General features: G+C 58.6%; 1 protein-coding gene across 1 annotated transcript; it reads right to left on the bottom strand.

Moving 5' to 3' along the window:
- Positions 1–411: 411 nt before the first annotated feature.
- On the bottom strand, positions 412–17,287 carry Tle2 (TLE family member 2, transcriptional corepressor). Its single transcript, XM_052747027.1, is given in 21 exon segments — positions 412–655; positions 1,544–1,620; positions 2,303–2,453; positions 3,436–3,583; positions 3,660–3,907; positions 4,687–4,812; positions 4,814–4,937; positions 5,075–5,145; positions 5,983–6,143; positions 6,805–6,943; positions 8,679–8,828; positions 9,099–9,143; positions 9,873–9,983; positions 10,761–10,780; positions 11,010–11,193; positions 11,295–11,369; positions 13,650–13,712; positions 15,748–15,792; positions 16,088–16,151; positions 16,488–16,585; positions 16,707–17,287. Coding segments are annotated over 21 exon segments (2,232 nt in total). The 5' UTR covers positions 16,731–17,287; the 3' UTR covers positions 412–547.
- Between the last annotated feature and the right edge of the window lie 374 nt (positions 17,288–17,661).

A 17,661-nucleotide genomic window follows, 5' to 3' on the forward strand; every position in this document is an offset into this window, starting at 1 on the left:
AGCTGTCCTCTTGCTCGCCTTTAATCCCATCACTCGGGAGGCAGGGGCAGGAGGATCTCCGAGTTCAAGGCCAGCCTGGTCTATAGAGTGAGTTCTGGGACAGCCAGGGCTACACAGAGGCCGGACCCTGCGCTGTTTTGTTTTTAACAGAGCTAGAGAGATCACTCAGTTGGTAAAGTGCTTGCCAGCAAGCCTGAGGACCTGAGTTCAGATCCCTAGATCCCATGTGTTAAAAGTGGCACATCTGTGATCCCGGTTGTAGGTGTGGAGACAGCAGGGTCCCTGGGACTCAATGATAGGTCTACCATGCCAGCGAGCTCAAGACCTTGTTTGGAAATCAGGGTAAAGACCAAAGGAACTGACACCCAGCTGGCCCCGGCCTCCGATCACTTGACGCACACACAAAAAGAAGCAAGTTGATAAATAGTTATATTTCCCCGGGGCCTCCAGCCCCACCCAGCCAGGAGGGAGGGAACCGGGGTATGAGCAGAGTGGACAGTGAGTGCCCATCCTCGGGCAGGTGACCTGGAGATGCACGCAGATGGGCTCAGTACACCACCTCATACACGGTGGCCTTCTTGTCCCCTGAGCCCGTCACGATGTATTTATTATTCCTGGAGATGTCGCAGCTCAACACGGAAGAAGACTCTTTGGACTGGGACAGAGAAAGGAGAGGTGAGGGGCAGCCACATGGTCACCACGAAGTTCATAAGCCGGAAGCATGGTGCTTGGGGGACTGTAAAGGCTGATGGATGTGGGCATGGCCAGCACTCTAGCTGGGGGCGAGCGTGACGTGACTCCTCGTGGCTTGACCTCAGGCTTGACACCAAAGCACACATTTACAACCACCTGATTTCCCCTTCCAAGTCTCACTCTATAGACCAGACTGGCCTCAATCCAGCCATGCCTCTGTCCCACCCGAGTGCTGGGATCACAGATCTTTGCCACCATATTCAAGGGGTCGGTGGTATCCTGACACGCGAAGGGTTGATATAAAGGGATTCCACATCACTACCTCAAAAGAGAACAGTAGTACTCAGGATTGGAGGTTGCTGGGGAGGATGGGAAATTTGGAAGATGGCTATGTTGCATCCAAAAGTTTGAGACTTAGTAGAAGCTGCTGTCGAGGCTTGGGGCTGACTGGGGAGAGTGCTCACCCAGCATCCGTGAAACCCTGGCTCCATCCCCCCGGCTCCATCCCCCCCCTCAGGTGACTAAGGCAGGACTGTGAGGCCCTTTTTCAAATTTCACTTCATCTAATGAAATAATGAAATGGCAATCATCCAGAGGGAAGCGGGTGTGCGCTGTGGTAGGAGTCACCCACTGTCGCTGGAGTGGATGAAAAGCCCCCAGCGCCCCCAGCGCCCCCAGCGCCCCCAGCGCCCTCAGCGTGGTCCGCTCACTTCCAGGACTATCACTCGGCCATGAACTGGGGCACTCTGACACCAGCAGCAGCATGGACCCCGAAGGTGGGGCTCCACAACAGGAAATGTCCAGGACACGAGACTACGGAGGTGGTCGCCAGCTTGGGGACTGTGGTTACCTGAAAGATGCTGGCCCCATAGGGTGTCCTCCAGACGTTGAGTAAGTTGTCCTTGCCTGTGCTCACGAACCAGCGTCCTAGGGAGGGACAGAATGGTGGTGGTGACGACCGGGACGCCCCAGGGCGGGGGACCCCCCAGGGCGGGGGCTCTGCTCCTGGGCTCTTGGAAACTCCACCCCAGCCTGCTACTCTGCAGTGTCAAAAAGCCAAGAACTGCCAGTCAAACCCCAAACCACTGGCTACTTTAGTCAGAGAAGCCGTAGATGGGGGAGGCTGAGGCAGGAGGCTTGCTGTGAGCTTGAAGGCAACCCAGACTTCCAGGGAATACCTTGTCTCAAAAACAATTGGCTGAGTCTTTTTGTATTGGCAGCTAGCATGAGGAAAACATGGTTTTAAAAACACTTTTATCTTTGGTGTGTGGAGGTCAGAGGTCAACATGGGATGACTTCAGTAGCTTTTTTTTGGTGCCTGTCCTGGATCTCACTCTGTAGACCAGGCTGGCCTCGAACTCTCAGAGATCCACCTGCCTCTGCCTCCCGAGTGCTGGGATCAAAGGCATGTTCACCTCACCTGGTAGCCACCTCTCCATCCTTTTATTTATTTTGAGACATCTGTGTGTCTGGGCATTTACCTAAACTGGCTTTGACCTCAATAAGTGGCTGGGTGAACAGACCTGGGTAAATGGTTGCCTTTCTAACTTGACCATTTGGGGGCGCCCCGCCCTCCCTTGACTGCCCCACGGGGTCTCCCGGGCTGTACCACAGGAAGCGAATTTGAGTGACAGCACACAGCTCTCATGCAGGCGTAGCTGGTACTTCTCAGGTTTGCGCACGTGCAGGACCTCCACGTGACTGCTCTCCATTCCGACGGCCAGCCAGTCCTGGTTGGGGCAGTGGCCCAGCGAGAAAATCTAGGGCAAGAGAGGAGGTAGCACTGAGACCTAGGGGTGCCCCACATCGCTGCTGGCGGGAGTCACATCTTCCTTAGCACACGGAACTGCGGGATTCTGAGCAGAGGAAGCTGCTCAGGGTCCAGGGCTGAGCCCGGCCTCCAAGGCCTGCTTCTGAGTGTGTGTGCAGGGGGTGCGGGGGTGGGGGGGTGGGGTGGGGTGCGGACCACACTGCAGTGAGTCGCTCTTTGCCTTGGTACTATTTTGGATTTTGCATATCTCACTATGCAGCTCTGGCCATGCTGGAACTCACTCCGTAGACCAGGCTGAACTCACAGAGATCTACCTGCCTCTGCCTCCCAGTGCCAGCATTAAAGACGTGAAAACATGCCGGGCGGTGGTGGCGCACGCCTTTAATCCCAGCACTCGAGAGGCAGAGCCAGGCGGATCTCTGTGAGTTCCAGGCCAGCCTGGGCTACCAAGTGAGTTCCAGGAAAAGGCGCAAAGCTACACAGAGAAACCCTGTCTCAAAAACAAAAAAAAAAAAAAGACGTGAAAACATGTGCCACCACAGCTAGTGTTTGAGGCAGGGTCTCTCACTGAACCTCTGGCCCTCCAGCCAGCCCCGGGGATCCCCCTGTCTCCACATGCCAGGGTTACAAGCAGGTACCATAATGCCTGTTTTTTTTTTTTTTTTATGTGCACTGGTGTTTGGCCTGCATGTATGTCTGTGTACAGGTGTCAGATCTTGGAGTTACAGTTGTGAGCTGTCATGTGGGTGCTGGGAATCGAACCCAAGTCCTCTGGAAGAGCAGCCAGTGCTCTTAATCGCTGAGCCATCTCTCCAGCCCCACGTCTGGCTTTTCATGTGGATTTGAACTCAAGTCTTCATGCTGCTAGCTAGACAAACGCTTTACCCACCCAGCCCTCCCCACTGACCCCGCGTCCTATCCTATCCGGGCCAGGGAGGGGCACCCTGGGGGAGGTGGGGTTGCAGGTGCACCTGGGAGCTGAAGTCATGTTGCTGGAGCTGGCGGCCCTCACGCAGGTCCCAGCAGCGCACAGTGTTGTCCAGACCCCCAGTCCACAGCCGGGTCCCGTAGTCCGATATGTCTATGCAGCTGGCCCCGTCCGTGTGGCCCTGGAACTGCCTGTGGGTGGAGGGCAGGCGTCCATGTCCACATCCACCTGTGGGTCCCCTACCGCGCCCCTGGCCGCCGCACACACCTGACCATAGCCTGGTTCTGCAGGTCCCAGACCACGATGTTGCCATCGCTGCAGCAGGAGAAGCAGACCTTGGCGTCGGGGCTGACCGCCAGCGCATAGCAGGCCGGGGCGGACGAGGTCAGCTCCGCCTTGATGCGCGGTGTGGGTGCTGCTAGGTCCCAGATGGACAGGGTGCTGGCTTCGCCGCCCACAATCAGACTCTGCCCGTCGGGCAGCAGCTTGCAGGAGCGGATGTAGTTGTCGCGGTTCTGAGGCAGAGAGAAGCAAGCCAGGGCAGGGTTGGGGCCGCCGCAGGTTTCCACAGACTTACCTTTACTGTAGGCCCCGCCCTGGCCCTACAGGCCCCGCCCAGTCCTGCAAACTCCGCCTAACCCCACAGGCCCCTCCCAGTCCTACAGGCCCCGCCCTATCCTACAGGCCCCGCCCAGTCCTGCAAACTCCGCCTAACCCCACAGGCCCCTCCCAGTCCAACAGGCCCCGCCCTGGTCCCACAGGCCCGCCCAGTCCTGCAAACACCGCCTAACCCCACAGGCCCCGCCCTGTTCCCACAGGCCCCGCCCAGTCCTGCAAACTCCGCCTAACCCCACAGGACCCTCTCAGTCCAACAGGCCCCGCCCTGTTCCCACAGGCCCCGCCCAGTCCTGCAAACTCCGCCTAACCTCACAGGCCCCGCCCTGTTCCCACAGGCCCCGCTCAGTCCTGCAAACTCCGCCTAACCCCACAGGACCCTCCCAGTCCTACAAACCCCGCCCTGTTCCCACAGGCCCCGCTCAGTCCTGCAAACTCCGCCTAACCCCACAGGACCCTCCCAGTCCTACAAACCCCGCCCTGGTCCCACAGGCCCCGCCCAGTCCGGCAAACTCCGCCTAACCCCACAGGCCCCTCCCAGTCCAACAGGCCCCGCCCTGGTCCCACAGGCCCCGCCCAGTCCGGCAAACTCCGCCTAACCCCACAGGCCCCTCCCAGTCCTACAGGCCCCGCCCTGACTCTACTGACCCCGCCCAGCCCTGCAGGCCCCCACCCTCACCAGACAATCCAGCTGCGCCACTGGTGTCTTGCTCCCGGGCTGGCCCACGTCCCACACCTTCACGCAGCCTTTGCCGCCCGTGTACACGTGCTGTGTGGAGCCACTGATGGTGACGGCGCACACCACCCTCGCCGTGGGCCAGCGTGTGCAGCTGCCGCGCGTGGCGGGGGATGCCGGTGCCCACCAACGCATCCGATGGGAAGGGCACGGGCTGCATCTGGCCGTCCGCAGACACGTGGAAGGAGTAGGCCCTGAGGAGGTCGCGGACACGGGTGGGAGGCCAACCCCACCCCAGCACAGGTGCCCGAGCTGCCAGTGTGTTCCCAGGAAGTCAGGGGCCCATGCCCTCCACACACCCTGGAGATAGCGCAGCCCACGTGCTACTCACGGCTTCGCCCCGGGGATGCCAGGCAAGGAGATGGACGAGCCTCGGAGATGCGGGTGTGACTCAAATGCCATCTGCCAGAGGCCAGAGACGTGACCCAAGGCAGGGGCACCGGCACCCCCTCACCTAGGTCCCATCCCACGCCCATCTGCCCCTTGGCCCCTCCCCAAGCAAGCAGAAACACTTGCAAGCTTGCTGCTACTGGACTTTTTAAATAACCTCGCAGGCCAGGCTTTTTAACCCAGCCGCATTCCTTTTTACATGTGCTAACCTGGATGAGGCTCAGATCATCTTCCCGTGTACAGGCTGGACCAGGCCTCCTGTTTCCCCTTCTTTTTTTTTTTTTTTTTTTTTGTTTTTGTTTTTTGTTTTTGATTTTGTTTTTTTTTTGTTTTTCATTGTTGTTGTTTTGCATTGCTTTGCTTTGATTTTTTCAAGACAGGGTTTCTCTGTGTACCCCTGGCTGTCCTGGAACTCACTCTGTAGACCAGGCTGGCCTTGAACTCACAGAGATTCACCTGCCTCTGCCTCCCGAATGCTGGGAATAAAGGCGTGCGCCACCACCCGCACCCCCATTCATTTTTGAAACAGATTTATGTGTCATGAGCTGGCTTTGAACTCCTGATCTGCCTGCCTTTGGCTCCCCAGTGCTGGGGTGCCAGGCATGCACCATATGCACCATGCACCACATGCCCAGTTAAGTGGCACCAGTTAAGCGGCACCGGAAACGGTGCCCTGGGCTTCGTGGGTGCCAGGCATGCACTCTACCACTGAGTCCCAGTCTCAGCCCCTCTCTTTACTAATTCTGGTTTCTCTGGATGAAGTAGGCTTCTCCCTCTGCCCCCCACCCCGCCCCCAGAGATCCCCGGGCTCTGCTGACCATCCTGGTAGTCTGTACCCCGAGGACTCACCAGGGGTGAGCGTCCGTACACGACAGAGCTGCTGACCTGGGGGGACAGGTGAAGGCTGACATAGGAGCCGGGCATGGAGAGGTCCCCGTTGAGGGTGCTGTGGGAGCCCAGGCTGAAGGACGAGGTGAAGGGGCTGGACAGGGTCAGGGGACTCCTCAGGGCTGAGTGAGAAGGGCCAGGACACACATTCAGACACCCAAATCCCATTTCCCCTGTCCTTCAGCTGATGAACTCCCACACATCCTTCAAAAACCCAGACTCAGTGGGAGGAGAAACCAAGGCTCAGAAGGATTGGGTGTCTAGCCTGAGGTCACACAGCTGGTGCTGGCCCAGGCTTGTGTCGCAATCATTAAGTGGGGGGTCAGTTTGTCTCCCAGGGCTTCAGTTTCCTAGCCTGAGCAGTAGCCAAGACAAGAAAACTAAGGCCCAGAGCGAGGCAGCACCTGGCTGGGTTTATAAGCCGTTCCAGGTGGTACATTTGGGATCTGGGGTCCGATTTGTCAGTCTCTCTGTCTTTTCTTCACTTTTTCTTCTTTGTTTTTTGAGGGTTTTTTTGTTTGTTTTCAGAGGTTTTTGTTGTCGTTTTTGTTTGGTTTTGGTTTTGTTTTTGTTTTTTTTTCAGACAGGTTCTCATTGTGCAGCCAGGCTTTCCTGTAACTCACTCTGTAGACCAGGCTGGCCTCCAACTCACAGAGATCCTCCTGCTTCTGCCTCCCAAGTGCTGAGATTAAAGGTTGTGCGCCACCACCGCCAACTCTCTCATCCTTTCTACTTTGGAGGGTCGCACTGGGACAGAGGTGTGCTGGGCAGGCGGGGACTCACCCATGCTGTCTGTGGATGGCGCTGGCTGCGCTGCCAGCTGACAGAGGTGACTAGCAGAGCTGGGCCCTGGGGTGGACGCGTCCTGGGGTGGAGAGGGACCACATGACCTGGAGGCAGGAGTGCCTGTGGGGAGATCATTCTGTGGAGAACAAGGGGTCACAGGTCACTGCAGGGGCCACTCTGAAGCCAAGGAGGGGAGTGGGCGGGGACCAGCACTCGGTGAGCACACCCCCGGAGTGTGGGTGTGAATTGGGTTCACGGTCGAGGGTGCATGCAGAAAGGTGGGGACTCTTGGGGACAGCAATGTGCTCCCCAGACACAGTGACAAAGGCAATTGGGCTGGCAAGATGGCTCAGCAGATAAAGGCGATTGTGGCCCGACAATCTGTGTTCAATCCCTAAAACCCACATGGTAGAAGGAGAGAAATGACTCCCCAGAGTTGACCTCTGACCTCCACGTGTGCACTATGGCACTTGTGTATGCACACACACACACACACACACACACACACACACACACACACAAGCGCGCACACAAGCACACGTTTTTTCTAAAAATGTTCACTGGTTGGTGGTGCACACACCTTTAATCCCAGCACCCAGAAGGCAGAGGCAGACAGATCTCTGTGTTCGAGGCCAGCCTGGTCTACCAAGGGAGTTCTAGAACAGCCAGGGCTACACAGAGAAACCTTGTCTCAAAAAACAAAAAACAAAACAAAACAAAAAGTTTTAACTTAGAAGCTGGGCAATATGTGGTGGTGCACAACTTTAATCCCAGCGCTCCAAAGCAGAGGCAGGGGGATCTCTGTGAGTTGGAGGCCAGCCTCGGGTACATAGTAAGACCATGTCTCAAAAACCAAAGAAATTGACAGACTGCCAGAGCAGTGGGCCCTTTGGCCTCAGAGGTCCTCAGCCCCACTTGGGGCACATCATCCACCTCTGTCCCTAGGGCCCCGAGGGGAGACTTGATGACGGCCACCGCCAGCCAGGCCTCCTCTTTTTGGAGATGTGTTTTGGAGACAGGGCTTGGGTAGCCGAGGATAGCCCTGAGCTGACCGCCTACAGAAGAGGATGACTTTGGACTCCAGATCCTCTGGTGGCCCTGGTGACAGAGTTGACCCTGGTGGGCTGAGGGACACCCTTGGGGCCTTCTCCAAGCCGGCTAGAGCTGCCCTGCACCCCTAAGGTCTCCCTGAGTGGGGAGGGGATTAGGTAACACACGGGAGCCCACAATGGCTGGCAGTTGCCATGGCAACCTGCAGGGGCTGGAAGGCCTAGACACAGACCATCTCTAGCCCCGGGTAAAATAGAGGGCAGAGGGTCTGGGCAAGACCCCCGGGAGGTAGCCCGGACTTCCGGGGACATCTGGGGGGGAAGGGGAGGCCTCTGCTGAATTCCAGGGGCACTCAGACCAGCCGGGACCCAGTACTGGGGTGGGGGGTGTGCCCGCCATTGCAGGAAGTGAGTGACCCAGCTGGGTCCTATTTCTTCACCCAGCTTGGCCACCAAGTTGATTTTAAAATGTTTCCTTGAGACCCTGCAGAGTCTTGTAGAAAAACAAAAACAAAAAACGAGGGGCCCAAAGAATGAAGAAAAAAAGTCAGGTGTGGTGAGCCACCTGTCCCGCCTCAGACCGGGGACCAGGAATCCAATGCCATCCTAGACGACATGAAGAGTTGGTAGCCAAGAAATGTTGTCTCAGAGACAAACCAAAACCAAAACCAAACACACCAAAAAGAAAGCACACAAACGCAAACGAATGGGAAAATCTAGGCTCCCCTTGCCTGGCTGATCTGCTCATGGCACTCTGTCTGTTTCCAGGCCACCCCGGGATAAATAAAACGAGTTTCATGCCTCCCCACCCCTCTTCCGTACCAGGGCTAGGTCTTTGCTTCTGGGGAGTGGTGAACCCAAACTGGAGGCCAAGGAGGCCGGGCTGTCCGCGAGGTCCCTGCGGGCAGGAATGCAGAGGGGTGCCTTCCCACAGGGGGTGGTCGCAGGGCTGGGCGGCTCTGAGGGTTGGTCCTGAATTCAAGAAGGTGACACTGAGCGGGGAGTGGGTGAAGAAGACTCCCACGGCCGCCACGTAGCTCCCCACTCACCGGGGGACCGACCGGGTAGCCTCTGTAAGGGGAGGCGCTCAGCCTCACTCCTGGGAGTCTGAAGCCAGGGAAAGGGGTAGCCCACTTCCGCTGTGGGCCTCAGTGTTCCCACCGGCGCTGTGGCAGGCATCCAGAGACAGGAATTCTCCCCCTCCCCTCCGTCCCCCTCCCTTGCTCAACCCCAGCGGCTCACCTCATCCACCACCAGGTTATAATCGCTTTTGTCTTCATCACTTTCCTGGGGGGGGGGGGGGGCGGGAGACAACAGGGGGCACACAGCCCGTCATGCCCCTGCCTCCACACCATGCTGCCTTCAGGGAGCCTGACCATGCTCACCCAGGAAGCCTTCCTTCAACCTCGCTACCTCTGCTCTGTGACCTTCTCTGCCTCCCACCGCCCTCTGGAGGAACACCAACTTCCACCTTCATTCCCAGATGCTGAAAACGCCTTTCCTGACCCGGACAGCAGGGCAGATCACACTTGGATACAGAGGGAGGAGCCAAGGGTGCAACCTGAACCCAAGTCTCCAGAACTGCTGTCTCTGGCTTCCCTCCCAAGCTCACACCCCTTGTGCCGCTGAGGGTGACGCCTAGGGTCTCCTAGAAGCCTTCCTTCCCTAAGCCACGCCCCCAGCCCCTCCCCGGGGATTCTAGGCGGGGCTCCACCCTGACCACGCCCCCAGCCCCTCACTGGAAGATTCTAGGCAGGTGCTCTACCTCTGAGCAACACCCGCAGCAGCTCACGGTGGAAATATATCAAAACAGCTGCATGTCCCCTTGGCTACAGACACTTAGCAGTGAAGCCTGGTAGGACAAGGTGTCTTTTGATTGGCAGGTGCTCCACAAACAAAGGAGGCTACAGAAGGCTATAGAGTGAGCATCATGGACAGTTCCCAAGGATCTGCTCAGGGGCGAATCCAGGTCCATCTCTGTCTACCCCAGTTTCTGTGTCTCTCTCCCGAACTCACATAAGGTCCTGAGAGATCCTTGTCTTCTGCTCTCTGCTGCTTCCCATTGCCACCTCGGCCGCTAGGGTGCTCCTCTTCCACCAGACTCTCCGGAGGGGAGGGGGAAGCACTCTGCAGGGAGACAGGAAGGGGTAAAGGGTGTAAGGTGGGTTCTCAGACTACATTCTTGTCCAGCAAACCCTGAGTGCCCTCACTGGCGGATTCTGGGCGGGGCTCCACCCTGACCACGCCCCCAGCCCCTCACTGGCGGATTCTAGGCGGGGCTCCACCCTGACCACGCCCCTAGATCCTCACTGGGGGATTCTAGTTGGGGCTCCATCCCTGACCACGCCCCAGCCCCTCACTGGCGGTTTCTAGGCGGGGCTCCACCCTGACCACGCCCCTAGATCCTCACTGAGGATTCTAGGCTAGGCGGGGAAATCTACCCTACCTCAGCCCCAGTGCTGAATTCTCTGGCTCTGTACAGATGGGGAAACTAAGTCCCATGAAAATGCATTACAGTGGGACTTGTAATCCATCAAACACCCATAGCCAACCACTTGAGATTGGGGAATGCGAACCCTCAAACAAAGCCTGAGCCAAGCAAGGAGTGTGCCTGCGTGATGACCCTGGCCGGTCTTACTGAGGCACACCGATTATCGCAGAACTTGAGGAACTGAGGCAGAGGGCTCAGTGCAGCGTGGGCTACAAAGCAAGGCCGTGCCTCAAATTAATCAAATCACAGCTGGCTTGGTGGTACACAATCCCAGAACTAGAGGCCGGCTGAGGCTGCAGAGTGAGAGCCTGTCTTCACCAGGCCCTGGGTTCCAGCCCCAGCACCCCGTACACCAGGTGGGGTGGCTCGAGTGTGGTCCCGTGCACCCGCCCCCCACAGCCATGTGAACTCACCCTGCTCGCCGCTCTGTCCACTGGCAGAAGATGGCAGGAAACCGAGAAAACAGAATTCGGGGTTAGACACCATGGTGTACAGAACAGTTCCTTCCCAGCTCAGAACCCTCCCAGGGAGATGCCCAGAGAGGGTTAGTGGTGTCCCAAGGGCACACAGCAGGAAACTTGAACCCCACGGCTGCAACCCTTACTATCCCTTCCCCTCCCGGTCATGGTCCCTGCCAGCGTCACCCGGGGCCACCCACTCACCTCTGGACCCCTCCGCGTCCACACCCACGCGGTCTTCCTTGGCTGCCGCCGCCAGCTGGGCCTGCGCAGCCAGTGCCCCGGACAGGGCCAGCAGCCCCGAGGCCCCGGCGCCCACCAGGCCGGCTGGGCGCGGGGTGAGAGGTGCAGGGGGGGCGTGAGACAGCGGCTGCAGCTGATTCTGCTGCTGAAGGGGGAGAGGATGGCCAGGGGGGGGCAGGGGGCGCAGACAGGGGCGCGCAGAGGGCGAATGGGGCGTCCCCGAGGCGGTGGGCTGGGGTGACTCACCCCGAGGAGGCTGTTCAGTTCCCCCACGGTCACCTGCTTGGCTCGGTCCACGGCCTGGAGAACCTGCTGCTGATGCTGCGGGCGAAGGGGGCGCTGAGGGGAGGCCCAGTCTGTCTGTCTGTCTCTCTCTGTCCCTAGCTCTGTCTCAGAGGCGGGTATTGGCTGTCCCCCACCTAGCTTTGAGTCCAGGTCTCACAGCCCACGGTCCCCCTGTCCCCTGTGCTCTGGCTCCTCCCAGGTGCTGGGGATTTGAACTCAGGTCCTCATGCTTGTGTGGCAAGAGCTTTATCCACTGAGCCACCTTCCCGGCCCCTCTCTGGTTGTTTTCTGTCTCATGATCAGCCTAGTTAGGTCTCAGACTCCCAGCAATCCTCCTGCCTCGGCCTCCCAAGCGCTGGAATGACAGGAGTCACCCAGCTTCCTTTACAAAAGAAACAAATACAGGAATACACCTTGACTGACGGTCAGAGTCTGGCTGGGGCTGGTTCCGGCCGGTTCCAGACCCTGAGGGCTGCTGGCATCCTCCCATCCTCCTCAGGGTGCCGGGCACACCCCCACAGGTAGCTGCATAAACAAGCACCCACGCACAAAACACCAGTATACCAAGCGCCCACGTGCTAAGCAGCCACATACCAAGTACCCGAATACCAAGCATCCATGTACCAAATACCCATGTACTAAGTACCCACATACCAAGTTCCCATATACCAAGCATCCACATACCAAGCACCCACCCCAGAACGGGCAGCCTAGGACTGGGCATGCAGTTCAGGAGCGTACCCACCCAGCATGTTCATCCCCAGCACTGCAACACTGAATACGGATGAATTCAATACATTTGCGCACACATGGCTGGCGACCCGGCATGGGACACTGGCCCCACAGTGAGGAGATCTTTGCCCACCCTCGGGGGAGGGGCAGTAGGTCCCATGGAGGAAAGCTGAGGACGCTGGCTGCGTAGGGTGCCCACCCTGAGGTAGCACCTGTTCTCACGTCTCTGGAGGAACATCTCCAATGGCCAGCGCCAAGGTCCTGCAGTCAGCAGGACTGAGGAATTGCTCACAGCGGCCACAGAGCTTTCTGATGTTTACCCAGGTCCCCTCTGTCCGCGCTGACTCTGTGTTTTCAAAATCACTGTACTAAAAACACCTAACAAACCTTACTTTTCTGAACCATTGCAAGCGCACAGCTCAGCAGCATGTAGCTCACTCACACAGCTGGGCGGCCTCCCCCATCTCCACCCCCTATCCCAGAACTTCCCAACTCAGCGGTCTGAAGCAGTGTTCCCCGTTCTCTCCACATCCCGCCCCGGATCCGCTAACTTGGGAGTGGGAACCTGCAGCGTGGCCTGTGTGTGGCCCATCCCACCGAGCACCATTCTGCAAGGAATAGGCCCGTAATTGCCCACCTAACCCTCAGGATACCCTAAGCAGGAGGTAAGCACAGAGAGGCATGTGTCCTGCCTGAGGTCACACAGCGCAGGCCTGTGAGCCGTGGGGTACAGGTGTACCTAGCTAACCATCCAGAGCAGAGAGCCAGGGTTAGAGAAGTGACTGAGTCAGTAAAGTGCTTGTGTGCAGCCATGAGGACCTGAGTTCGATTCCCCAAGAGCCCCTGTGGAAAGTCAGGCATGGTGGGGTGTGCCTGTAATTCCAGCACGAGTGAGGAGACAGCAAGATCCTGGGACTCACTGATCCGGCATCCCCAACTTGGCAAATTTCCAGGCCAGACAGAGTCCCTGTCTATTAAAAGGGGGTAGGGGCGGGGCAAGATGGCTCAGCAGGTGAAGATGATTGTAGCCAAGCCCAACCACCTTCCTTTAATCCTTGGAAACCACGTGGTATGAGGAGATGACCCACTCCCGAAAGTTGGCCTCTGACCTCCACTTGTGTGCTGTGGCCCATGCACCCCTCCCAAAAAATAAACAGTGGGTTTGCCCAGTGGTTAACGAACGGGCTGCTCCTACAGAGGACCCGGGTTCGGTTCCCAGCCCCGCCAAGGCAGCTCACAACCGCCTGTGACTCCAGCTCCAGGGGACCAGATGCCCCCTTCTGGCCTCTGCAGGTACTGCATGGACATGGTACGCAGACATGAACGCATGCAAAACACCCAGACATAAAGTTAAATAAATACATAAAATTGTAATAAAAGCAAATGGAGGTGGATGGTACCTGGGGAAGGACACGGAAGCTGACCTCCGGCCTCCTCATGCACGCGCATGCAGACACATGAGCAGAAAGTCCCTAGTCTGCGCCGTCAGCCAGTGTCCTCAGCCGCGTCAGCGTGGCCTCCATTTCCACAGGAACAAGGACACCCACCCTGTCCCTTCCCCATCCTCTGCCCAGCCGCACTCACCTCCTGTGTGAGGAACGGGACCATCTGGGCACAGATCGCACTGAGCCGCTTCACAATTTCAGCCTAGCGACAAGATGGATGAGATTGGAGGGAACAGCCACCTCCACCACCCGGACCCCCAGTGCCCTGAGCATGTGCGAAGCTGACTGACCGGGGAGTCATGGCCTCCTGATGCAATGGGGAAATGGAGGCTGTGGTCTTGCAAGTCAGAGACACGCCACCCCCACCCCCATGGAGCCCTCAGAACTGTGGAACTTAGACGGACAGATCTCGGAGGCATTGTGGTCACTGTCTGAGCCCAGGTGTCCTAACGACGCCCCAGAGAAGCTGTGTGAAGGGTGTGTGTGCCCAGCTGCAGTGCCCCAGCTCTCCTCAAGTCTTTGGGGGGGGGTGTTCTGTGGTTGCCTCTTGTCCCCCACCAGACCTGCCTGTGTCCTTCACCAGGGAAGGGAGCTTACTGCATGGACCAGGGACCAGCCCTCCTGCTGCCCACATCAGCACCAAGACCCACAGAAACCCAGCAGGCCGACCCCCCCAGTGCATCCCACCCCTAGTCCACTCTGCATCTACACAGTGAGCCCAGTGTGGGGCTCTGCCATGGAATCTTAGGTCCTCAGGAGCAGAATCCATTCATCTACAGGTCTCTGAACCCTCAGGACCCCCAAAGTCACTGGCCACTCTGGGGACCCAGGGTTGGCTATGGACCTCTGGGGCCAATCTTCACAATGGAGAGTACATCTCAGAACACCAGTGCCACTCACTCAAGCCTCAGAAGCTCACAGGGTTAACCTTACAACCTGGAGCGCTATCTCAGAACCCTGAGCCCTCAGAACCTTCAGGCCTATCTCAGAACCTCCAGGGCTAGCTCAGAACCTACAGAGCTATCTCAGACCCTCCAGAGCTATCGCAGAACCTCCAGGGCTATCTCAGAACTTTCAGGGCTATATCTCAGAACCTCCAGAGCTAGCTCAGAACTTCCAGGGATGCCGGGCGGTGGTGGCGCACGCCTTTAATCCCAGCACTTGGGAGGCAGAGCCAGGCGGATCTCTGTGAGTTGGAGGCCAGCCTGGGCTACCAAGTGAGTTCCAGGAGAGGCGCAAAGCTACACAGAGAAACCCTGTCTCGAAAAACCAAAAAAAAAAAAAAAAAAAAAAAAAAAAGAACTTCCAGGGCTATCTCAGAACCTTCAGGCCTAGCTCAGAACCTCCAGGGCTAGCTCAGAACCTCCAGAGCTAGCTCAGAACCTCTAGAGCTAGCTCAGAATCTTCATAGCTAGCTCAGAACTCAGAACCCTGAGAGCCATCTCAGAACACCCAGACAATGACACAAAACCCTGTGGTCTATCTCCAAAAGGCAGAGCCAGGCTGAGTCACAGTAGCAGGCCAAGCACAGAGAGAATAGTCATCCCTGGCCTCCAGGCTACTCTCATCAGAAGCACACACAGAATAACACCAGCTCCCGGGGTCCACCACCAGCTCCTGGGGTCCACCACCAGCTCAGCTCCCGGGGTCCACCACCAGCTCCTGGGGTCCACCACCAGCTCCCGGGGTCCACCACAGGCTCCCAGGGTCTACCACCAGCTCCTGGGGTCCACCACCAGCTCCTGGGGTCCACCACCAGCTCCCGGGGTCCACCACCAGCTCCTGGGGTCCACCACCAGCTCCTGGGGTCCACCACAGGCTCCCGGGGTCCACCACCAGCTCCTGGGGTCCACCACAGGCTCCCCAGGGTCCATCACAGGCTCACAAGCTTCCGGGATCCACCACAGATTCCCAGGTCCATCACAGGCTCCCGGGGGTCTATCACACAACTGCAGAGATTTGGCTCTGCAATGGAGTCCCTGCTGGAATGGAAGTTGCCTCCAAGACCTCCTTGGCCTACAGCCCAGGCCCTCCTCCATGGGGACACTCCACTCCCTCTGCTGTTCCTGCTCAGGCCACTGTCCCTAGATGCTGAGAATACTTTTTGTTACAAGACTAAAATCTCTTCCCCTGGCCTTGGGACGGCCCTCTGAGGCCTCCGGAGATGTTTGAGGATGACCTCTGCCCCCGAGGATGTGCGTCGCACCTTCCCACAGACCCCCGTCCCCGAGGGTCACCTGTTTATGCATTTCAATGTTGAGGCCGTAGGACATCTCGTAGTACTGCAAAGGAGACAGCATTGGCCAGTGTGGACAGCCAGCCCCACCCTGGGGACACGGAGTGTTGCTCCAGCCTCGGGAGCGGGGAGTATCAGGGCAGGACATGAAAGCCCTGAGTCCCACGGGGACCCAGAAGGGGAACCCAGAAGGTGGGCCAGAGTTGGGCTCAGAGAGACGGATAAGCAGGCAGTCCCCAAGACCGGGGGTCGGGGGACACCCATAGAAATAGCACCTGGTACCCCAGGCTTCCCTCTTTAGGGAGAGCAGGAGGAGGAGCAGCCAGGGCGGGGACCCCTACCATCACGTAATGCCGCTGCATCTCTGTCTTCTCGCTGGCCAGCTTCTCACACTCCAGCTTGAGGCTGGACAGGAAGATTGGACAAGAAAGGGGGTCACCTCGCCACACCCCTCGTGGGTCAGTTTCCACAGTGACAGGTGGGGGTGCCTGCCCCCCACTTCTTTAGAAACTGTCCCATGCTCTAGTGACCCCAGGCCTACCCTCCTGGGTGGGATCAAACCCTTCCTCAGGGAAGGCTTTCCCAGAACCCACTCACCTCACCTAGGGAGAGCCACCTCCACCATGAAGCCCTCCAATCGGCCCAGTGAGCCCTGCCCCTTGCCCTGGAGACCACGCCCCCTCCACAAGGTCCCGCTCCCTGGGGGGCCTCCCAGTTCCCAGAGCTGGGGGCCCCCCTCACCTGTGGTATTGGGCTTGGAGAAACTGGAATTCCTCTTTGATCCGGTCACAGATTTCCAGGACTGAGAACTTGAAAGGCTGGCCGGACTGCAGCGGGGTCTGAGGGGGACAGAGGGGAAGGACACGGTGTGGGGGGGGTGAGTTCTCGGGCACCAGCAGGCAGGGGTCCCCTCCCTCGTCCTCCCATCCTGCAGCCAGAGAAGGGGATCTCCGTACTTACCGGGTGCCTTCCCTGGGGGTACATCCTGCTGATGGAGAGGTGGGAGAAAGGGCCCCCCAGCTTCGTGGAGGCTTGGGGATGTGGCTAGGGTGCAGAGGTGGAGCTGGGGGGGAGAAATTTAGGGTGCAAACCTGAGGCTGAGCGTAGAATGTGGGGTGCTGGGCAGAGCAGGGGGTAGAATTTGGGGTGCTAAGCTAGAGCTGGGGTGCGGCGAGACTGAGGCTGGAGAAGCTGAGAGAGAAGCGGGAGCTGGGGGAGGGATTTTCACGCAAAGAAAGAGCAGCCAGGGAGAGCCTGCCGGGGGCAGGGGACCCGGACCCCGCGCTGCGCCCCGCCTCCCGCCAGCTCGCCCGGGTCGTCCAGCCCGGGGGCAGCTGCAACCCGCGCCCGCCGCAGGTCCGTGGCCGCCGCCCGGGGTCGGCGCTGGTGGCCGGTGGCCGCGGTGGCTGTGGAGCCGCCTCCCTCCGCGGGGCTCGGCTGGGAGCCGCGGGCGGGACCCGCCTTAAGGTGGCACCGGTCTGCTTCCTTGGCTCCCAGACCCGCTGGGGAAACTGAGGCTTGAGTTAGCGCCTAGTGTTCCCGCCCCACCCCCACGCAAAAAAAAAAAAAAAATGAAAGAGGAAAAAAAAAAAAACCAAGTTAGGCAAAAACCATCTCCTTGTGCACTCCGGGAGCCCTGGGGGCTGCAAGTGGTTTCTCTGAGCCAGCGACACAGTGCCCCATGAAGGACGAACACCCTCAAAGGCGAAGCAGAGACACACACCGATCCGAGGGAGGGCAGACCCCGGCTGTGCTCGCCGGCCAATGCTGCCCCGCTGTGGGGACCTCACGAGTGGCCTCTCTGAGCATCAGAGGTGAAGGACCAGGACAGAGCCCTTGACTTGCATGCTGGTGCCGCCACCAGACCCACTGGGTCTATCAGATGGGGCTCCTAAGGGGGCCAGACACCTCAAAT

This window comes from Peromyscus californicus, unplaced genomic scaffold (genome assembly GCF_007827085.1).
Source record: "Peromyscus californicus insignis strain IS unplaced genomic scaffold, ASM782708v3 Scaffold_1__1_contigs__length_55948999, whole genome shotgun sequence".
Taxonomy (NCBI): domain Eukaryota; kingdom Metazoa; phylum Chordata; class Mammalia; order Rodentia; family Cricetidae; genus Peromyscus; species Peromyscus californicus.